The 20,725-nt window shown below is 45.6% G+C and overlaps 1 protein-coding gene across 4 annotated transcripts in view; it reads right to left on the bottom strand.

Annotated features, from left to right (window-relative positions):
• Positions 1 to 20,725, bottom strand: part of HIPK2 (homeodomain interacting protein kinase 2) — a 128,962-nt gene that overhangs the window by 3,873 nt on the left and 104,364 nt on the right. For 3 of the 4 annotated variants that reach the window (XM_057420674.1, XM_057420675.1, XM_057420673.1), the window contains exons 8-13: positions 19,687 to 19,906; positions 17,956 to 18,077; positions 13,613 to 13,755; positions 13,114 to 13,293; positions 10,250 to 10,531; positions 241 to 488 (exon numbers count right to left, since the gene is read on the bottom strand). In XM_057420674.1, coding sequence (XP_057276657.1) covers positions 241 to 488; positions 10,250 to 10,531; positions 13,114 to 13,293; positions 13,613 to 13,755; positions 17,956 to 18,077; positions 19,687 to 19,906 — 1,195 coding nt within the window. The remainder of the gene's footprint in view (positions 1 to 240; positions 489 to 10,249; positions 10,532 to 13,113; positions 13,294 to 13,612; positions 13,756 to 17,955; positions 18,078 to 19,686; positions 19,907 to 20,725) is intronic. The other variant, XM_057420676.1, reaches the window with a different exon arrangement.

Genomic DNA, 20,725 nt, shown 5'->3' with positions numbered 1-20,725 from the left:
TGCATTCTGTTCTTGCACTGGGGCTGACACTTGCCCCTGTGACTCCTGAGTGTACCAGGGCATCTAAGTAATGCTATATGGCTCCCAAGAACAGATGTGTCACTTGAGAGAAGGGCAGGAGCACGGTTTCTTTGGAAAACAAAACAAACAAACAAACAAAATGAAACCGAACAATGAGATTCTTCCAAGATAAATCATTTATTTCTTACTAATTGTCTTGATGGAAGAGGTGCAATTTACCTGGTGCCAGGCTATCGCACTCTACCAACACCTCACTGGCCTGGGTTTTCAGTGGTGGCACGATGATGGTTCGGGGGTTCCCACTGCAGTGAGTCTCTGGAACCCCTTTGGTGTCATAGGTGTTCCCGTTATTCTGCCCTGTGCGATGCTGCACGGCGTAAGGGCTGTTGTTGCTGGAGGAATCGGAGTAGGGGGAGTCATGCACGGTGACACAGCTGATGACATTCTTCCTCTGCTTGGACAAGGTGCTGGAACACAAGCACACAAGTGGGAAGAGTGAATGGGCAACCATTGACTTGGAAGCCACTGTAAGACTCTGCTCATGGCTGCTTAAGCCAAATCCCAGTCTTCAGAACTCACTCGTTGCTATTCCAGGAAAGCCTTTGTGGAGGTCAAGGAGTGAGTAAGACATTGTGCATAGATCTTGTATTCACGCTGCTTAGAATAGCACTGAACCAGACTGCCAGATATATTTTCAGACTGCTTTTTATATACGTGTGCAGTAGCAGCCCAGCAGTTATACTATGCTTTGTTGCAAGTCTCACCACCCACACAAAAACGTGGTGGTTACTCCCAGACTCCCAGCAATGGTTTAATAATAGACGCTATGACTTTTCATGCTTAAATCCCGTGAATCTACAAAATGCACTCCGTTCTATTTACCTATATGGTACAATGGGCAAATACTCGCAATAAGCATATGAAGCTGAGGAACGAATGATGAAAAAATGAGTAAAGTATGTAATGCTTTTTCTTTTCTTTTCTCTGAATACACACTGGGTCTCCTGCCTCTGGTGTGGATTATCAAGGTCCTGCTGCAGCTATTCTATCTATGACATCGAAAAAGTGATTAACGAGGAACATCAACACTTCTAAGATTAGAATTAGAAGTTCATTAGACTAGACTGCATGAGTACGATTGGGATTTGCTCTGCTATTGTGTCTAATTATTCCTGATGGTTTCTCCTTCCTGTTATGAGCTTGTTTAGGGAGAAAAAGAGAGAGCAAGAAAGAGGAGAGAGGAAGGGGGATGGTGAAGATTTGCTTAAATGGCTCACATCCTTGACAGTGCACAGACCTTGACTACAGAAAATAGCTGCTATGTTTCACTGATTGCATTATGTTGTTATGGCAACTGAAGTTTTTAAAATGATGAAAAGAAATGGATGGCACATAAAAAGCTAAGTAATTAGGCTTAATGGTAGAAACAGCCCCAACAGGAATGCTATGAAGAAAACGGAATCCATCTCTTAACTTCTTGAGTGTGCACCTTAAAAAGAGTGAGATCCCTTTCCCATGGAAGGTCCTCTCCATTCTCTCACTCTGGCCAGTCCAGTCAAGGGAACAGCTGATTAATTAAGTCTTACTCTGTGATGGAGCCGTTCATTTCCTATCTCAGCATCACTTCTTTGCCAGGGAAAGGCAGAGCAGATACTGAGAATCGTTTTCCTTCCAAGGACATTGTTTGCCTTATTTAGGTCTCACAGCTTTAAAGGAGCACTGGTGGGTTCCCTGCAATTTGTCCATCCCAAAGTTTCTCCATCAACATTCACAAACTGCAACTCACCACCTCACTCCGAAGACTTGTAATTGAAAAGCTATCATCTCCTCCATTAAAGAACACCTTGGGGTGCTGCATTCACAAACAAGTTACCATCACACAGGCTTTACCTGGGCTATTATCACAGAATCCTGGTGTGCCCCAAAGATGACACAAGAACATGTTCAACGCACAGTGAAAAATATGTCTTGAGAGGCCCCTGCAACCCTAAAGCATTGACACTTGAAAAAGGACAGATGATAGACAAGGAGGGGAAGTTGCTGCACAGCAGTCTGGAAAGTGGAAGCAACCCTTGCTGGGGCAGGGATCTTTTCTATGGAGAAGGTGTACGACAGCAAACCCTCATATTCTGGCTGTCCACAAGGAGCTGGAGAGCACTGGATTAAAAAAGGAAAGATGGACAACTACTGTATGTGAAGAAAGATACAGCAGTTTGGATACAGTGCTACAAAAGAAGAATATTAAGCCAATAAAAATGACAAATGTTGCATCAATATTCCTCTCTCCTTCAGTAGAAATGCCTGTAATCACACATTTATGAGTATCCATTCTGCTTGCCCTTTGCAGCTACCCTTGGCTGCCAGTTGGGAAGAGAGATATATTCTCTACCTCTGACAGTTATTACACTTTATGAAGAAAAATCAAGTCACTAAAGAGTTTTCTGACAACTGATAAGGTCTAGCTATTCTTTTACAGTCCCTTCCTAACATAAGTGGCTGAGCTGCTGAACTGGAAACACTTCTTCTTGGCTGACACTTGACATGGGAAGGCTGAGCTGTAGAACTGGAAGGGTATTTTTTGGTGTAACCTGTGCTTTTTGTTGTTTTAAAATGGGCATATTTTTCACCGATTTGACTGAGGGCTTGTCAAAGCAGGGGCCATCAGGAGCCTTCTCCTTCAAAGTGTTATAGCTGGTTACAACAAGAAAACCAAGTAGATCTGTTTGGCTAAACAACCAAAAAGTGATTCCAAACCCAAACCGTTCTAGAGAAAGAGAGTGTAGCAGGATACTGAACTCATTTCATGGATGGGAAATTGAAAAGGACCAGAGCTGTGGTCTTGCCAGGCCTTACGCAAGTGCTCAGCACTACTGCTGTATGTCATCCACCAAAGTCAGCTGGACTAATCCAGTAACAGTGCTAAAGCACACAGTTAAATGTTTGCAGGATTAGGGACCAAGTGATCAGCCTCTCGATTCAGCATGCTGCCTCAAGCATTTCAAGCGCATGAGGAACCCCATTGAAAGCAGCTGCATTCTTGTCTTTAGGAAAGGTAGCAACTGCGGTTGATGCTAGAGCAGGCAGAGAAATCAGCTGGGACTATTCACACACACCTGGAGCTTGGCACCTGCTGTACCACAGCCTGCCCTGGAGATTAAGGGTGGGAATTTCAAAAGCATCAAAGGTCCAAGTCATGCTGAAAATCAGCTGATTCACTGGCTTAAAGGTACATGTTAAGCTGAAATGGGGGCTTTTGAAAATACAACCCAGAAGAGCCAGCACTCCCCCTTCTTAAAGCCTTCTTGCTAGCCAGCGACTGTCCTCCTTCCATCTCCCTCTGAGGACTCAGCTACTCTCTCCACCTCGCAGTAATGCAGGAGTTACCTGTGTAAGGTCCAGGCTGACCTACCGCCTTCCCTGCTCACAAACTATCACGACTGAGAGCTTTTTACCTGTTGACACAGCACTTACCTACTCAGCAAACTTACTGTATTCCTATAACTCAGCTGCAGCTTTTGGGGTTGTTTGTGCTGACATGGAAAAATACTATTAAAGTGTTGCCCCCTTCCTATTAAGCTCGCTCCAAGCCTGGTAATTGCTTTCCCTCCTGCAAGCACAGAAGCAGCAGCATACATGATTTAGCAGTGTTGAGAGTTGCCATGTGATCCTGGTCAGCTTGTGTGCTTGCCTGCATTATGTGGGTACATGTATTTTAATTCTCTAGAGGAGGAAGGGGGCAAGATTACTGAAGTGGCATCAAATCCCTGTACACAGACGGAAAAGCCAGAAGCCAGGAAGGCTTTTTAACCCTTACTGCATCCTCCCTGTCAGAACAGCAGCTGGAAAAATATGCATTGCTTTGTAAGTTTATTATTAGTTTATGAGTGGTAGCCCACTGCCACCTGGTCCTGAAGAGCTTGTTCTCAAACTTGGACACAAAACAATTCACGTCTGTTAGTTGTGCAGACACTGAGAATGACCGTGCCTTTGAACATGCAGAAGCAAGTCTTGGAGACAGCTCTCTAACATACACCACCCTCGTGAAGGCACAGCAGAGTTGGATGTGGGTCCCTATTCCCTACGGCAAGAAAAGACCTCAAGGAAAAGTCTGATAGAGGAAGGAGAAGTTGTTTCTGCACAGGCAATGGGCAAGAAACCAAGGTGGGCACCTGAGAGAGTGTTAATGGAATGCTGAGAATGAAAACTGAGAGGAAATTAAGGAAAAAAGATGCTCCATTTGGTGTTAAAACAATGCTGAAGCCACTTAAACAGCCAAGGACAAGGGCAGGAACAACAGGGGTTGTTAACAATACAACCTGAGATTATTTCTACTTGCTGAAGGCCCAGCCCAAAAGCTTGGTATGTGATAGCATTGTGTGGAAAGCATCTTTTTTTCCCCTGAGTATCCTGAGTTACACTCAGAATCCCAGAAAAGTCAAATGGTGTCTAGTGGGGCAGTTCTTCAGCATGTGGTTCACCCAAAGTAATATAAACCTTTCAGTGTGGCTGACACTACAGCAACAAAGGCTCTCAGCTCTCAAGGTCTGGGCCTTCTAGCCTAAGAGAAGAAAGCAGCCATTGCACAACTGCCTTTGAACTGGTGCACATATACACCATGGCATGTCAGCTTTACATCACATCACAAAAATTCTGTTCCAGGCATCTGAAAACTCAAGAACATGCAACCTTTTCAGTTTGCTGCTTCAGAATAATCCACCTATTCTAGGAAAGTATAGAGCCAGCCAACAAAAACTCAAACTACAACTGCAATCCCTCTCTTCATGTTGAAATCTTATGCCATGCATAGCTCAGCGTTGAGAACATGCCCCTCTCTCTTCAGCTCAGCCTCCATCCCGACCTGTTAATCTGCTCTCACCTTCTTTGTGAATTTGTGATGGCAAGAAATAATTATCAAGTACTACACTGAGGCCATTTTATTAGGCCACACAGCACATGCTGTAGCTATTTAAGTCATATATACTGAATTGCTTAGCAGGTTGTAAAGGTCCTGCTGCTGAAGGTTTGCTGAGAGGGCTACTGCCTATCTCTGTTATTTTAAGTATTAGCTGCATGTCGGTGTGCCTTCTGGAGATGGAAGGCAGCAATCTTTTTACCAAATGACTGTGGTTAGTCAACATATTGCTATGCAGAGTCAGTGCATTACTATGCACAGCGTAACATAGCCACAATAGGCTAGATGTCAAAAGAGAATTACAAACAGTATTTTGACCCTCACACTTGCACACCAGCAGCTTGGCAAAAACACCTGGTTTGCGCTTGTCAGCAATTTCTGTGCATAAGGGGAATTAAAGTCCTCTGAAGTAGGCTCCACCACCATTGCACTATGATGTGAACAAGGTGAATAAAACTTGCACCAGCTTAAGCACCTTTTAAGCTAAAGGTGACACTCACACAGAGACCCATATGCTGTACAGTTTAATATACAATATACACTGTATCGTTTAATTGTAAGAGAAAGGGGAAAAACCCCAAACTCTGCAAGAATTTTGTGCCAGTTAAGATGGCCAGTGATGCAGTTACTCTGTACGTTGGCACAAGAGCTGTGGTCAGTCTTTCTTGCCCAGGAAGACAGTGATTGCTGTAAGGATCCCATAGAAAATAAAGCTGGAAAGGTGTTATTTAAGATACCAGAGCAGTCAGTGGGGAAGTGAGGATCCCTCCTGCCTCTTTGGGGTGGAAGCATCCACAAACCCACCCACCTGAAGGCCATCACTGTATTGCTTCAAGAAAGGAAGTAACGTTTTCCTTTGCTGCTGCACTCATTGCTTGGATAGGAAGTCATCTAGGGATGTCACAATAGCCACCTCCACTGCCTTTCCTTCCACCCCTTCCTCCTGGATGCTCTGTGATGTGCCCCTTGGCAGGTCATGGAAATATCCCTCACTGCACCATCCTTCTGCATTCCTCCTGCAGGACCACATGTGCTCTCCTCCCTAGCTCCAAGCCTCAATTCCAGGGTGCACTTGTGCCTCTCTGCTTTGTGTTCAAGTTGCTGCTTTATTTTTCTCCACTTCTAAGCTTCAGAAATATTTAAGGGAGGATTTACATTTAAACCACTTGCTGAATATGTGGTCCAATTACTGTGGCTGCAGTTGCGCTGTCAGTCTGTCTGCTCGACTTTCTTGCAAGAGCAAGTAAAGAAACTTAAAAGGAATAGATTTATATGAAAAGTATCAAGTCTACTCTCTGTTGTTACTCTTCAGTGCTTTACTGGTAATGGTTAGACCTAAATTCTCCTTTCCAGAATAAATAACAGTCAGGGTATTATCTTACAGCACTGCAGTAAATGTCTCTTTGGCCTATAAAGTTTCTTTGTAAAGACTGCTGAACTGAGAGTCTAGAAATTCAAAGGTGATAAATAAACAGGGTGAAAAAAATTGTTTCCTGTTCATATAATGCTTTTTACATACATTTTTTTTTTCTAGTGTTCTATAGGACAAAATATCTCATGAAAACTTTGTGGGCATCAAAACCCAGGCAAAACCAGTTTCATTCCATAAAAATGTTCCTTTCTTATTTTGAGCATTTTTTTTTCCTAGTACTTGCTTACATTTTGACAGAAAAAAGCAAATCTCTTCATTAAATCAGAAAAGAGCAGTCTTCCCCTTAATTATTTAATCTCCTAACACTTTCTCCCCGTTATATAGAAGTCAAAACTTTTGCAGCTTTGAAGCCTCCCCACATTTCACTGTCTTTGGGATATTGCCAGAAAAATCTCAGTGTAGCCTGCAAAGTATACCCTTGGGTTCTGACAAACTGACTTTTTCAATCAGGAATCTGCCTCCTGAAAATCTCTGACCGTTTCTCTGAGGACAGTCCCTGCCAAGCTGTACCTGAGGTCCCTCCTCGGTGATTTTGCCCCAGGCTGGAGCTGGGGCCCAGTAGATGGCCCCCTTTGACAAGGCTGTACCGAGCGAGTCCTTCAGAGCCCACCTTGTGCCACCTCCCCAGCACCTTTACCAACAGGAGCCTGACATTTTCAGATGGTTTCAAGAAGAAAGAACGAGCAATGTGCTGGCCTGCCTGCTTGCTCAGCTGGTATTTCATTAAGCATCCCACTTGAACAACTGAGCTCTTCAACAGCAAGAGGAAAATTCTGCCCATATCACACCAAATTATTCAGATTTTTCTTTTGCCAATAAAAAATTTGCATCCCCTGTACAACAAAAGCTCTCTCTGCTGCTCTGGTATTACAGAGAAGCTTTTCTGTTGTAGTAAATCCAAGCTGTAGGTCTCCTTTACTGCATTAGCAGTATCATATTTTATCAGCATTACCAGTCCTTCTTAAACTGAGACTTATGAAATCTTACATCGTTGAAGGATCTGCTACTTCTCACAACCACAGGTAACTCTAATCTCTCTGTGCTGAGCAATCAATAAAATAAACACTTTTAGTCTCATGGGTCAAAGAGAAATTTCTAACGCCACATGAAATAAAAGAGGGAAATGCTGTAGCAAATTCAGGAGCTGATCGAATGCCAATGAAACTAATGCAAAGATACCACTGCTATCAATAGGATGGGATCAGTCAATTAACTTTGATCTAATCAAGTGCTGTATGATTTTGTAGTCTAATCTAGAAAAAACTAATATGGTTAGAATGTGACTAATAGCACATTTCAAGCTGTTCCTTATTTTTCACCCCCCACCACAGCTATTGCCCAATAGAGCAGTATTTGCATAAACATGGGCAAGACAATGAATTCTTTGCACAGTTTTGTTTTTGACTCAGATCCTGAACCTCTGGGCACTGGTTACACTAAAGCACATACTTCACTGTCACTCCCATTTTTCTGGGAGCAAAAAAAATAGGTGAGTAAGAAAACTTGGAGGTGATTTCCTAAATGTAACACACTTTCAATAAGAACGACCTTGACTTTGGCCAGGCAAAGTTCATTGGCATTAAATGCTGAGACAGCTTCCTTGACTGGAAGCTGCACTCTTGGTCCAGCTGAGAATCCGGTCTTCTATCTGCCCAGGTCAAAAGGCATTGAACAAGTTGATTTCATTCTTCCGGAGACTTTAACCAAAAATTCTCATTCTGGACATGCCATTTTCTATCTGTGTCTCTGCCTCCAATTCTCTGCCTGGTTACATCTGCACAGGCAATTTAACTCACTCTGGAATTCCAAAAGGTGCCCAACAACAGCCTGTGTCCATGCAAAATGTCTCTACATGGCTCAGAAATTAAATCTAGCTCTTAAGCTTTGGCCTTCAAGGAATGCTGGCACCCTGGCACTCCGTATAGATTTGCCATATGGATACAAAAAGTAGCCAGGGATCTGATCCCAGGCAGGAACATGTCCTGTATATGCTTTAGTCATATCAAAGCCAGTTCATTTATGTAAGTCTGGCTCCTGGGACTACTTTCCTAACCCCTTGGCAGACCTTGCCTGAGTATTTAAATACCCCAAACTCCCAACTTGATTTCCAGACGCTTTCCAGAACTTTGTTCTGTCTGACTCCTTGGAGAGGTGCCGAGTGAAGAAACTGGTCAGATGGTAGCAAAGCAGAGGAGACAAACATTAGCTGAAGTGACGGCAGGATCCCAGCTCTTCCCTCCACCCTGCTCTGAACCCAAGATGGTATCCAGACAGTAAGCATAAGTATTTGCACATGATTTCCCAAAGCCTGGGATCAGCACCATAGGTAAACGTGCCTGCAAATAGCAACTGTGACCCTTGAGACACCTGCCCTCTTCATGCTGCCCCACCTCACCTTAATTTTCAGCATCTCTTTCATCTTGCCCTTCCTTTAAGAGCCCTGGAAGTGGGGGCTCCTCATTTATAGTCCACCTGACTTCCACACTGACCTTCATTCAACTCTTTCTGTAAACATGCTTTTTTTCTCACTACAAAACTTAAGGACTATGGTATGGTTTGGGGGGGTTTAAAACTGAAATATGTTACTCCATACTGTGATCAATTCTCCACAACAAACACTGGATTCATGGCAAGCCTGAACTTGAGAGGCACTGAGCTCTTGCTGCCCAGTGGAGTTCTCTGGTAGGAAAAAGGGGACTGGGAACCAGTGGTGGCTGTCAGGAGGCAGGTCAAAACTGCAGCCCTGGATGCCTGAATTATGTCTCTTCTTTACAGATTTTTAGCTTTTTGAGGCCAAATGAATCTCATTTGTTCTGTGCACATTTGCAGTGCTCCATTTATCACCACAGTGCAGAGATGCAGAGATACAGATGGATATTTGCAGTGATTAAAGGAAAATCTGCCATGGAGCACATCCTAAATAAATAAACACAATTCTCTCTCAACAGTACTGGAGGGATAAGGTTAAAAAAAGTCCTAGCTCAGATACCAACATAAAGATAGTCTAATTATTCAGCTGTTTGCAAGGCTACTTCTCCACAAGTTATGAAGCAGAGTGATGTCTTGTGACTGGCATCAGATGGGAAACCAAGAGTGCTCGCATGTGATGAAAGGTGCTGAAAAAACAGTCCTGGAAAATTAGGTCCTCTCTCATCCACAGCAGATGATCAGCAGTGGCAGCGGTTCTGGGCTGCTCTGTTCACTTGGGTGAGTTAATTCTCTGAGGAGAAAACTCAGCCACCATGGTCTTTATAGCCTCATCTACACCTCTCTGCAGAGTCAGTCAAAACACAACCAGTTTCTGCCACTTTTTACAATAGCTGAAGGATGTTTTGGCAGCACAATCATACCTGAGCAGCCTTCTGACACAGCCACTAATTATTTCTCAGGACCTTTTTAGGGTAAAGAGCACACATAGAAGGTGTCATTTAATAGCATTTATAGATGCCTGGATCACTCAAAAAGAGAAAAGGTAATTTTAAGCTACCTTCCTTCCAAGCCCTTCTTTTTGTCTTTGTTTTAAACAGCTTTCTGACTTAAAGATGCTAATCACCATAGGATCTTTAAAGTCTCCTTTCAACAGTCCTGTGAGACAAGGAGAACTATTATTTCCTCTTAGAGAGGAGAAGTTATGGCACAGAGAAATTACTACACTTCCCAAGGTCACACAGCAAATATACAGCATGGTAGAGAACATCACCTAAGTCTGCGGAGTCCTCAGCTAGTATTTTAGCCCCTCCAACACACCTCCTCTTGAATGAAAGATGACCTAGGTGCCGAGACCCTACTGTAGCTCCAGGGACACTCTCCTGGGATGCTCCAGGACATCATTGCTTCTGCCTCTCTCTCCTGCACACAGAGAAGAGCAGAGATCTGCTGCTCACCTGGTAGGTGCATGCTTCTGCTCCTCCTCTTCATCTGTGTCGCTGCTGATAGTGATGACACTCACGGCAGGGCTAGGGGTGTCAGGAATGATTATCGTCTGTCGCTGCCGCTCCCGCGTGGTGCTGCTGGCCACATCGCTCCAGCCGCACGTGACAGAGGTGCTGCAGGCAGGGCTGTTGTGCACCATGGCACAGCGGGGAGGTGTGTTCTCCTTCACTCGTTTTGAACGCTGAGGTGAGCTGATGGACTGAGAGGATGAAACTTCATAGGTGGATGCATTTCTGGAAATGGGAAAGGTTGTTAGTTAAAACTCAGTTTGCCAAAGTTGCTCGTTGCCATGGCTTTTGATTCGTGGGGTCTGATTCAGTGGCACCAATGTATGGAATCTAGGAAAACTGCAGAACTAACATAGTCCTCTTTAAAGGACAGACTTTTGCATATAATTGCATATGCATGACTTATTCATATAATTGGCTGAAAAGTAGTTCGTTTTAGTAAAAAATTCTATTTTGTTTTCCCTGGAAATTTCCAAATGAGAAACACTGCCTCCCAGGAGTCTGCACTGCAAGGTAGAGGTCGGTCACACAGCACAGACATACAAAACACGGGCAGGCTCAGTATGCCTTTCCCTTTCTAATAATCCCTTTCTCCTGTATCCTGCATGGATGCATCATGATCAGATACTTTTCAGCCAGAAAAAAACTAAAGGTAAAATTAGAATTTGCTGTGGAAAACATCAGCCATTTATAAGGAAAACTGCTTTTCTCAGTTGAAAATTTAATTTTCTGTTTAAGAATCTTTTCAATAAAGATTTCCTGCTCAATGCTTCATCCTCTCGGGTAGAGGAGTCCCACGGATGGGTACATGTAGATGGGAGGACATATACTCAGTTTCATTTCATTCCCACCTGAGGCAGCAGATACAGCATATATAAATCAGCAAGAAAAGAACAATCTTTTTATTATGCAAGAGAAAAACATTCTCAAGCCCTGTTTTATTTCCCAGCCTTCCTACTTCTGCTTCCCTGTGTTATAGCTGGAAAGGGCCCATTAGATCAGGGATCTGAACACAGAACCTGTCCACCAAACAGTGCAGCACAGGTCTGCAGATGGGATATTTACCAAAGCACACTTACTAAAGCCCTTTTCACTAATTTCCCACATTTTCTTTCTTCCTTATATTTCTTTTTTCTGCTTATTACAGAATATTCGCAGACTCAAAAATGCAAAAAGCCCCTAAGTTCTGGTTTTGTTCTACAGCGGGGCTGAAGCCTGGGCTGCACGTTCAGCTCAGCCTGAAAGCTAACAAAAGGAATAGGTGACATCCATCAAAAGGAAGTCACTCTGGTCCTATCACACTATACCAACTTACACAGGCTCTTTTGCATAACAAATAGCTGCACGGTAGCATTTGCAGTGTTTTTTGAATACCAATGAGCAGCATGGAGTACCCTACTCTCCAAAGGAGCATGCTCCTCATTTGGCTGCAAAAGCATCACTATTAATGAAGGTGTAGAAACCCTTTGCTCTGAAAGTGTCCAATTCCTCCTGGATGCTGCTGCCCTCCCCCTGAAGAGGGAAGGGAGAGGGGAAGCCCTGCGCAGGCACACTGGTTGCAACAGGCACTCTCTTTTGCTGCCTTGCTGTGGATGTAGCTGCCTCTCTACACCAGGAATGGACTAAAACAGCTGGAGCCCACCCAAAGTAAATGCAACATTTGGGAGCAGATAAATGGGAAGGATTTAAATAGTGGCCTCTTAACTAGAGTCAAATTGGTTGTGAACTCAGACCTCCTCTGGCTCCACTCCAGTCCTCCAGTAAAATCACAAGCTCCTCTGTTTCTGCCAGTGCACAAGGGGTGACCCATTTTGGTTCCTCCTTTGCACTGTTTTGAACTTTTTAAAGAAATGTGACAATTTCAGAGCCCAGAGGACTTTCCCCAGAACAACTACACATACATCTTAAACAGCCTTGTCCTCTGGCCGAGATTACAGTGCTGTGGTGGGCACTGCAATCATCCTACCATTTGTGAGCTGTGCCACATAATACAGTATTAACCAAAAACCCAGTCTCCTATGAGAGTTGGTAGATTTAGGTGTCTAAAGACTGTCCCTGTATGAGATATGCTTAAAAAATGCTCCCTGATTTATGCTGCCGTGATTCTAAAAAGGCCAGTGCCGGTATTTGTTGCTGAAGAGCACTGCTGAACATAGGTGCCAACCATCTATGTTAGGAGCTAGAGCTCTGGAAGATGGCCTAGAGCCACCCCAGTCCACCACACTGCATGGCATCAAGCTCAAAAGATAGGTCATCATCCCATTGTTTTTGAAAGGGCAGATCTCACATGCACACGTGAGCGCATGTTCCTGAAGATGCACCACCCTGTGGAAATGGAGACACTGCACCTCAGGAAGTGCTTCTTCAAGATGATGTGGGAAGAAAACATGTGGTGACTAGGCATTGAGCCATGCTGACCTGAGAATATAATTACTTCTTTAATTACGGTGACTGCAAGGCCTTGAGTAATCTCAGCTGCATAATGAGACATATGAACAAGTCCTCGGTGTCCCATCTTGCATCCCCTTCCAGCCACTAACTCCTCCACAAAATGATGCTCACTGGGTATTGAATGTGCCTGACTGCCTCTTACCCCCTCCTCTCTCCTGACCTGGGTATATATGGAAGTGAAGCAGCAAAGAGCCCAAAGTCACAAAGTGCTGTCTAATCATTTGTGGGCCATGGAACACACTATTTTGCCTCACAGATGTCAGCAAACATCCCCCTCATCAGCACTGCTTCATTGCAGGGCTGCATTCAGAACCACCCAGGTACACCAGGTGGTGACTGGGAGCCACGGCACTCACCGGGGTGCCGACTGGTGCTGCTTGCTCTTCCTGGCAGAGGTGGTGGCAGTGGGCGGCTGGCGCATGACATGTGCAACACCCACGTTGACGGGCTGTGCTGCAGGGAGGGTGACGTGGCTGGCTAACAGCGCGGGCTGCTGCATGATGGGGTTGTAGTGGCTGCCATGAGTGTGGCTGTTCCTGCAAAGTGGGGACACACGCACACATTTGACATGCCTCTTTCACAGGCTCCCATTGCCTTCACCAAGGCTCCCTTCTCCAGGGGACTCCTTGGCTCCCAGCCCCCCCCTGGATGGAGCGTTTCCCCCATGGAAGTGGCTGAATGGAGTGGCATGGACACAGCACTCCAAGAATGGGGAATGAGGAAGCTGCTCATAGCTCTTAAGACAGGTGGGCTGCCCTTCTCCCCCTGGTTCTGCAGCCTCCCAAGACCCCATCCCTCCCACCTCCTCCAGCACTGCTGGGTACTTCAGGGAGACTCCACGCGCCTCCAGTTTACCTCCAGTCTGTCAGTGGTTGGGTGCCTGCCATGGATTCTGGGATGACAGTGGCATGCTGGACAGAAGTGTGGGTGGCCACCCCAGTCAGCTGCTGCCAGGCTGGAGGGAGCAGGATCTGTTGAGTACCACTGGGCCATGCTTGCTGTCAGATAGAGGGAAAACAATTTCTTAACAAGAGGCGTCATACACTGAGTGTAAGTGGTGGCCCATGCTCAGCTGGAGCTCTTAGTAACAATCATGGTCATACTACCTAGCTCTTACCACATTTTAGTCAGAGATGACAAATACTGCTAGGAGTCACTGTAAAAGCAGTAAAATTTATCAATATAGAGAGTGCAAAGAAGCGGTGGGAAATACCCTTGCCATCCAAAGCACCAGCTGTGTTTTAAACCAGGAATGGGAGGGATTGAATTTGGCCAGCATTTCAATCCAAACATCAAACTCTTTAGTACCTTTTAATTTTGACTCTCCAGATCAACTGGGCACCATGGTCCCATTGTTATTTCCCCCCTCCTACAGCCAATTTTCCTTCCCACCCCAACATGACCTAAAGGAACCTAAAGGATCTAAAAATGAGAATTAACTTTTCAAGGATCAGAAAAGAGAACAGGGGGCTGGTGCCCCCCTTCCAGGGGTAGAAATCTCTGCCCTGTGAGTTAAGCCATCACTATACTATGCAACCATCCCTCCAGCTACGCTGCCACAGGCATGATTCAGGTGGTCCTGCTCTGGTGACTCCACACCTGAGTCAGATGACTATTTTTTCGACTTGGGAAATTTTCTTTCCTATGTGTTGTCTGAAGGCAGCTGCGGCAGCTTCTCACTGCCTGGGCTGATGAATGCAGGGCTCTCCTTAGTCCCAGCCAGTACTACTATACTGGGCCCCTGTTGTGTTATCCCATAGCTCTAAGGAGGCTGAATTTTAGAGGGGAGGCTTCTTGCAGGCATGCATTTGTCCCCATCTCTATCCTCTCAAGAATCCTGATTCCCTCATATCCCCCAGCAAAAAAAAAAACAACAAACATACAAAAAAAGCACCACCCCCCTCCAAAAAACCTAGCTTTTCCCAGTTTGGCTCCAAAGTTTGTCTGCCTTCTAATGTTCTATGTTGCTGAGGTAGATGAAAAGACTGCTCAGTGAGGCCTCCCAGCAACATTTGCAATCTGCAAAGGATGGACCATCACAGGGCTACAGAGAGCTGTTCATCTAAGGACCCATAACTATGGACTGGTGCTGCTTGGAGCAGATAGGAAGGGGAGGCAAAGACACAAAAAGATCAGGGAGGAAAAAAGCTTTTTTCTCCTTTTTCTTTTTTTCCCCAGCTTTGATTTAAAAGAGGAGACTGAACTACTGTTGCAGTCAGTCTCATGGGACTACCTGGATTTACTTGCAGAGAAAACTGCTTCCTCCCTTTTCAGGAAAGAAAACCGAACAAATCTAAGCTCCTTTTATGACTGCAGTGCATAAATTCAGATGCAGCATAAGGGTCCAGGCACAAATTCCTCACTTATTAGGTTAAGGACCACTGAATCATTTAATCTGCAGATAAGACTTGTCTAGGCTGATGCACTAGCACAGTGTGCTGTGCTTAAACACAGGAGGTTCGTGCCAGCAGCCGCAACCTGTTCTCAGTTATTGCATTACTGTGAAATTGTGCTGCTGCTGCACTGGCCCATGCATCAGGAAGTGGCAGCTCCCCCAGCGTGACGAAGGCTTGTGCTTCCTACATAAAGCAAGAACGACTAACGGAGTAAGCGTGTTTGTTCTGAAAGCCGGTGGCAGGACATCAGTGGGAAGAAGTGTTGCTGGGAAGGAGTTAAGAGAAAATCAAGAATTCAGGGCATTATGCAAGGACAGGGGACAGTTCTGGGACACCTCATGGAAGCCTGCCAGGAAACTGTATAGATTTGTCTCTTTCGAGATCTGAAGCTGCAGAGAGCTATTAGCAAAGACAGGATCAGCCTCCTCTCACTGGTCTCTGCATATGGTATGTGGACCACACTTGCTTGAGAGCATGAAAACAGACCCAGAAAAGTTACAAATTAACTTTTTTTATAGAGTTACTTTAGCCACTAGCTCTGTCTTGAAGACTGCTTGCTCTGTCTAGCTCCATGCTACAGGCTGCAGACACACAGCTGCCAGAGATGATGCTCAAAATCCATCCCTGCCTCTGCCTGCGACCCCTCCAACTTCTCTCCCTCCTCTAGGACTGCTAGTCTTAAAATGCACAGGGAGAGCTGGACACTGGCTGTGCTGGGATGCAGTAAGGCTTTGCCAGCCACAGCCATCCTGATGTGGGCAAGCACAGTGACCTGCGCTGTGTGCTGGACAGGGGAAAAAGCGTGGTGGCACTAACACAGCGCTGGGACCACAAACGGCAGCATCATGCCTGATCAGGGGGACAAATAAGTAGGGTGGAAAACAAGAAGTGGGCTCGGGAGGCACTAAGCTTTCCGCTGGGGACAGTCCCTCTAGTAGCTGGAGCAGTCACACGGTCCGATCTGAAGAGCATTAGATAAGCAGCTGTGCGTGAGGAATAGCTCTCTGCTGGGAGAGAGACACACAGCCGCTCGGAGATCAGATGTGACTACAATGCATTACAAAGAAGCTGTGTTTTTCCATTCAGGAAACTGGAATTGGGTACAGATTTGTTTATCAGACCAGCTGCTCAGCCCGCACTGAGTGAGGCCCACGGACACCAGATGCCACCGGCATCCATCAGAGCTCCTTGCCATCAGAGCAGCAGCTAGCATTTCTCACTCCATGAAACGGGCAGATACATCAACAGGCAGACTACTTCTGTTCTATTAATAAATAAAAATCTATGCAAGTGAGGAGCATTTCTCAGAAACAGCTTCAATTCCATTGTGGAAGTGACAGTGAATAAAACATCAGCAGAAATCACAAGAGGAGCTGCCCATGAAATGGGAATTCACATAGCAGGGGCAGCACAGAATCTGGTAGCAAAGCTCCTCCTGAACAATCCCTCCCACAGATTGTGTGGTGACCCCAACAAGAATACCTCAAGAAGAAAGAGGGAGCCAGAGGTCCTGAGATCTTTCAGGATCCTACTGTCTTTGGGATGTTTCAGACCTGACTCTCACCTCTTCTAGCCCCATGTAACAGCACACCTGAGGAGGTCTGTCAAAATGGCGGGGAATGCAAAGCTCCTTCACCCACTGACTTCTTGCACAAGCAATAGGTGCTTACAACTGTGCCTGCAGACTGCTTCTTGCTTTGACATTGTTTTTCTCTCCCCTACAATTCTCCTTTCCTACCAAGCAAGAAAGCCCATGTAGGTTGTTACAACATGCTTCAACAGAGAGACGTCTGATGTTTCAGACAGCCCTCTAACAAAGACTGTTATTGGGAAGGGGTAGGACACGTTAGCTAATGGAAATCATTCAGCCTGCAAGTTGTGTTTCTATCTGTCTTCACCAGATAAACACAAGAGGCAGCTGCCAAAAAAAGGCCACTGCACCACAGTCTTACTCCAGCAGTGCCACAGACTGACAAACCCTGAAGTCTGCTGGTACCTGACGGCCTATGAACACACTGCCATTAACGAAAGCATGGCAGATAACCAATCCTGAGTCAGAGGCATGAGTTTTGACTTGTAAATTACCTTTTCCAGGCTGCACAACTTAATACAATTGCAGATTCACTGAAGCCAGCACAAGGAGGAATGGGAATGAGCTGCTCCTCTTTTTTGAGGAGCTGGAGTTCTGCTTGAGAACATGCATGCAATTGGTGCTACCCATTCTTGTTTGTATTTTTTTTTCTAGGAGAAACCATGCTTTACATGTGAGTGCATTTTGGACAATTGTGCCAATAAGTGCTGCTGACAAGGAGTGCTTCTTGTCTGCGGGGCCCCTGGCTCTGCCCCCTCTTAACTTAAGAGCAGAGGGGCAGCTCATGAAACAGAAGGGTACAAGCTTAAAGTATGAAAGGTATCTCCTGGCAGCATGCTACTCACCAGTGCAGCTGCTGGCTACAAACTACCGCTGAGACTACAAGTTCAAGGGGATGCAGGAAGGTTATTACCTGTTCCTCTTCAGCAGAGGCCTGACACAGCTTCCCTTGAGGCCTCCCACTGACTCCAATGAAGAAGCAGAGGGAAAGAAGGTCTTTCCAGAGACTTTGGCAACTCTTGACACAGCCTTTGAGCTGAACAGTGAACTGAGGTTTGGACATTTTGGAGAAAGCCGGAGACTGTTCTATGGCTGCCCAAGTCCCCGACCTGCACCACAGAAGGCCCTCAGACAAAGCTGCTCTCCTCAGCCTCCAAGAGCTGAACAACACAAATAATACCTGCCAAGCTTGGTGCTTCAGAGCTCCTTACCTGTGCGAGGAGTCCTGGCTGGATCTGAAGAGGCTGGGCCCCAGGAGCCTGAGTGACAATGGGAACGGCATTTTCCATCCGAACTGAATACCCAGCATGCTTCGAAGGGGAGGCTTGTAACCCTGTTCCACCAGCACAGGAGGTACAGCATTAGCCATCAACAAAATTACTAGGAACATGAGTCTGCTTTTCAGAGGTGCCTAAAGGCACTCTCTGATGCCAACTTCAATTGCAGCGTTTAGTCCCTCTGAAAAATTAGGCTCTGAGAGTCCCACATATTTTACCCCCACCCAAAGTTATCCATTAAGTGTTCATAAATATGATACATGTATACGGGGGAGGAAGAGACATTTTCAAAGCTGTTAAGGGATTAACTGAGTTCACATTTTTAGGGTATCTCAAATAAGTGGGAGACATCTCAATACGGTGTCTGCAGGGAGAAAAGGAAGAGAGGGGAAGGAATGACTTCTCTTTTCCCACATTCTCTGGTTTGACAACAGAAAATGGTCCTTGCCAGCCAAAACCCACTGCTACACAGAAATGTTCTCTTTTGAACAAAGCAGGATGGGAATCCAGAACTACGTGATCCCTCAGCCTTGAAGGGGACAGGTGATTTTCTCTTGCACAGCTTCTCAGGGCTCTTATTTAAAAGGCTCTGATTTGACCATGTAATCGAGCACAGCCCAAACTCCAATTACTGCTGACTCAGCCACACACACATTAGCCTAACTATGCTGGAGAAAACTTCCCCCTGCACACCACCTTAGTATGTGGTAGGGCCTCTGCTACCTCCTCTGCTTTAGAACTTTCTCAAGACAGCGAGTGGAAGATGTTAGCTTACATATTCTAGCAATACATTTCTGAAGTCAAACCCTTGAGATGCATTTTAACTATGTAGAAGAGGTCTAGCTGAACTCCACTAGTTCAAAAGAGCTTTGATAATCCTGCAGAACATTTAACAAGTGCCTAGAGACTGCTCCACAGACAGGCTTGTAGAAATGAAGAGCAGAAGTTGCACCAGCTGAACCGAGGTCTATTTAGACCAGTTCCTACAGATACCTAGCTAGTTTTTCCAAATTGATACAGCATGTAGAGTCAAGAGAAAGACAAGTGGCTACATCTCATCTTCACCCAAGCTGTCTGACACTGTGGTGCCTGCTACCAGTATACACAGGCAGAGCTATCTGAAGCAGGGATGGTGCTAAAGGAACAGTACTGCTAAATGGTCATGAGCATCTGTTATGAGGGCAAACCCTCAACTCCACCAGCACCACACTCCCTGCTGAATTAACCTCCTGAGTCCTCCTTTTAACAACTACATCACCGAGAAGTGATGAACCCATTATTTATATACTGATCTATCGTTGTAGGGAAGAGTTTTCAAGTTTGCCAAAGTGAGGCAGAACAGCCTCAAACTCTGCTCAGGGCAAAGGATGACAAATATCCCATGCTCTTCCCCAGCTCCATCTCAGAGCCTGCCCTATTGTTTTAGACCACCCTCATGATGCTGAGACCTCCTTTAGACCTCCAACTCATGATGAAGGTGCCTGCAAGACCCTCCACTGTTGCAAACATTCCCATCTGCAATAACCTCGTTGCTCTGATTTACTAGGCCAGCACTTCTACTGTATGCCCTGCACAAAGGAAGCTTGCTTCCAACACGAGCTAGACGAAACACTGCAGTGGGGAGGGAGCAGTGACTAGCCAAGACCTGGTGAGGCTGTTACCTACCTTGGAAGCCTGGCGGGCAGACGATGAGAGCTTGCTGTAAGGGGTCGGGCCGGGCACAGATCTGCGCTGTTCCTGTCTGCAGGGGCATGCTCCGCTGGGCCACCGCAGCCATGGATGCCGCTGAGGGCTGGTAGAGTGCAGATTGGTAATTTAGTATGGAGACCTCGGGGTTGGCTAAGGAAATAGTGGCACTGGAGGAGGTGGGAGCCAGGTTGGTGGTCTAAAGGAATGACGGGAATTAAAACAAAAACAAACAAAAATGAGGGAGATGGGTACGCCAGAAGAAGCAAAATCCAAAGATAAAATAAAAAAGTAAAATAGTGCAAGTAAAAAAAACAAACAAACAACAAAACAACCAAACAAAACAGACTAAAATAAAAAACAGCAAACCAAACAAAACCAAAGAAGGGGTAGAACCGGACACTGAGGAGCACAGAGGTAAGGGTAGCGACAGGAGAAGGAACAGAGTCTGCCTCAATGACCGCAGCTGCACCATGCAATGGGATCTCCAGCCACATGGCACTGCTGTTAACTGCTCAAAGACAGCACGTTCTCCAAAGCACAACTGTAGTTCCATTTATCACTCGACTGGCTCTGATTTCCGGCACGATGAAGATGGGTTCAGAAAATGGTACTGTCCCCAGATCACATTGTTCACTCATCATGCACATAGCTCCAGAAGCAGCTCACATTTCTTAGGTAAGAGAAACTCAGAACCTCCATGCCACGTGAAGCCTTGTCCTGAGAGGAGAGACTCATTCCAGCGTTTCCTCTACCTTGTATCTAAGATGGCACATGCCCTTATGTTTTGAATTTGACAGAATCAGAAGGCACAACAGGAGGTAATAATACTACTTTCAAAGTTCATGACTTTAAAATCTCAGAGCAGAAACTCCAGCAGGGGATGTTGCAAAGCCACAAAAATCAGCCCAGGATTCATCAAAACATCTAGAAATCTGAGGGTGACTTGTTTTTCATGAGGACTTAGTCTGTAACAGTTGCAGACAAACAACCCCTAAACAGCTCTGGCACTGCGCTA

The sequence above is a fragment of the Pezoporus wallicus genome, unplaced genomic scaffold, assembly GCF_028554395.1.
Source record: "Pezoporus wallicus isolate ANWC-B61680 ecotype Strahan unplaced genomic scaffold, APGP_CSIRO_Pwel_v1 contig_2871, whole genome shotgun sequence".
Lineage (NCBI taxonomy): Eukaryota > Metazoa > Chordata > Aves > Psittaciformes > Psittacidae > Pezoporus > Pezoporus wallicus.
This window is presented reverse-complemented; position numbering and strand designations above follow the sequence as displayed.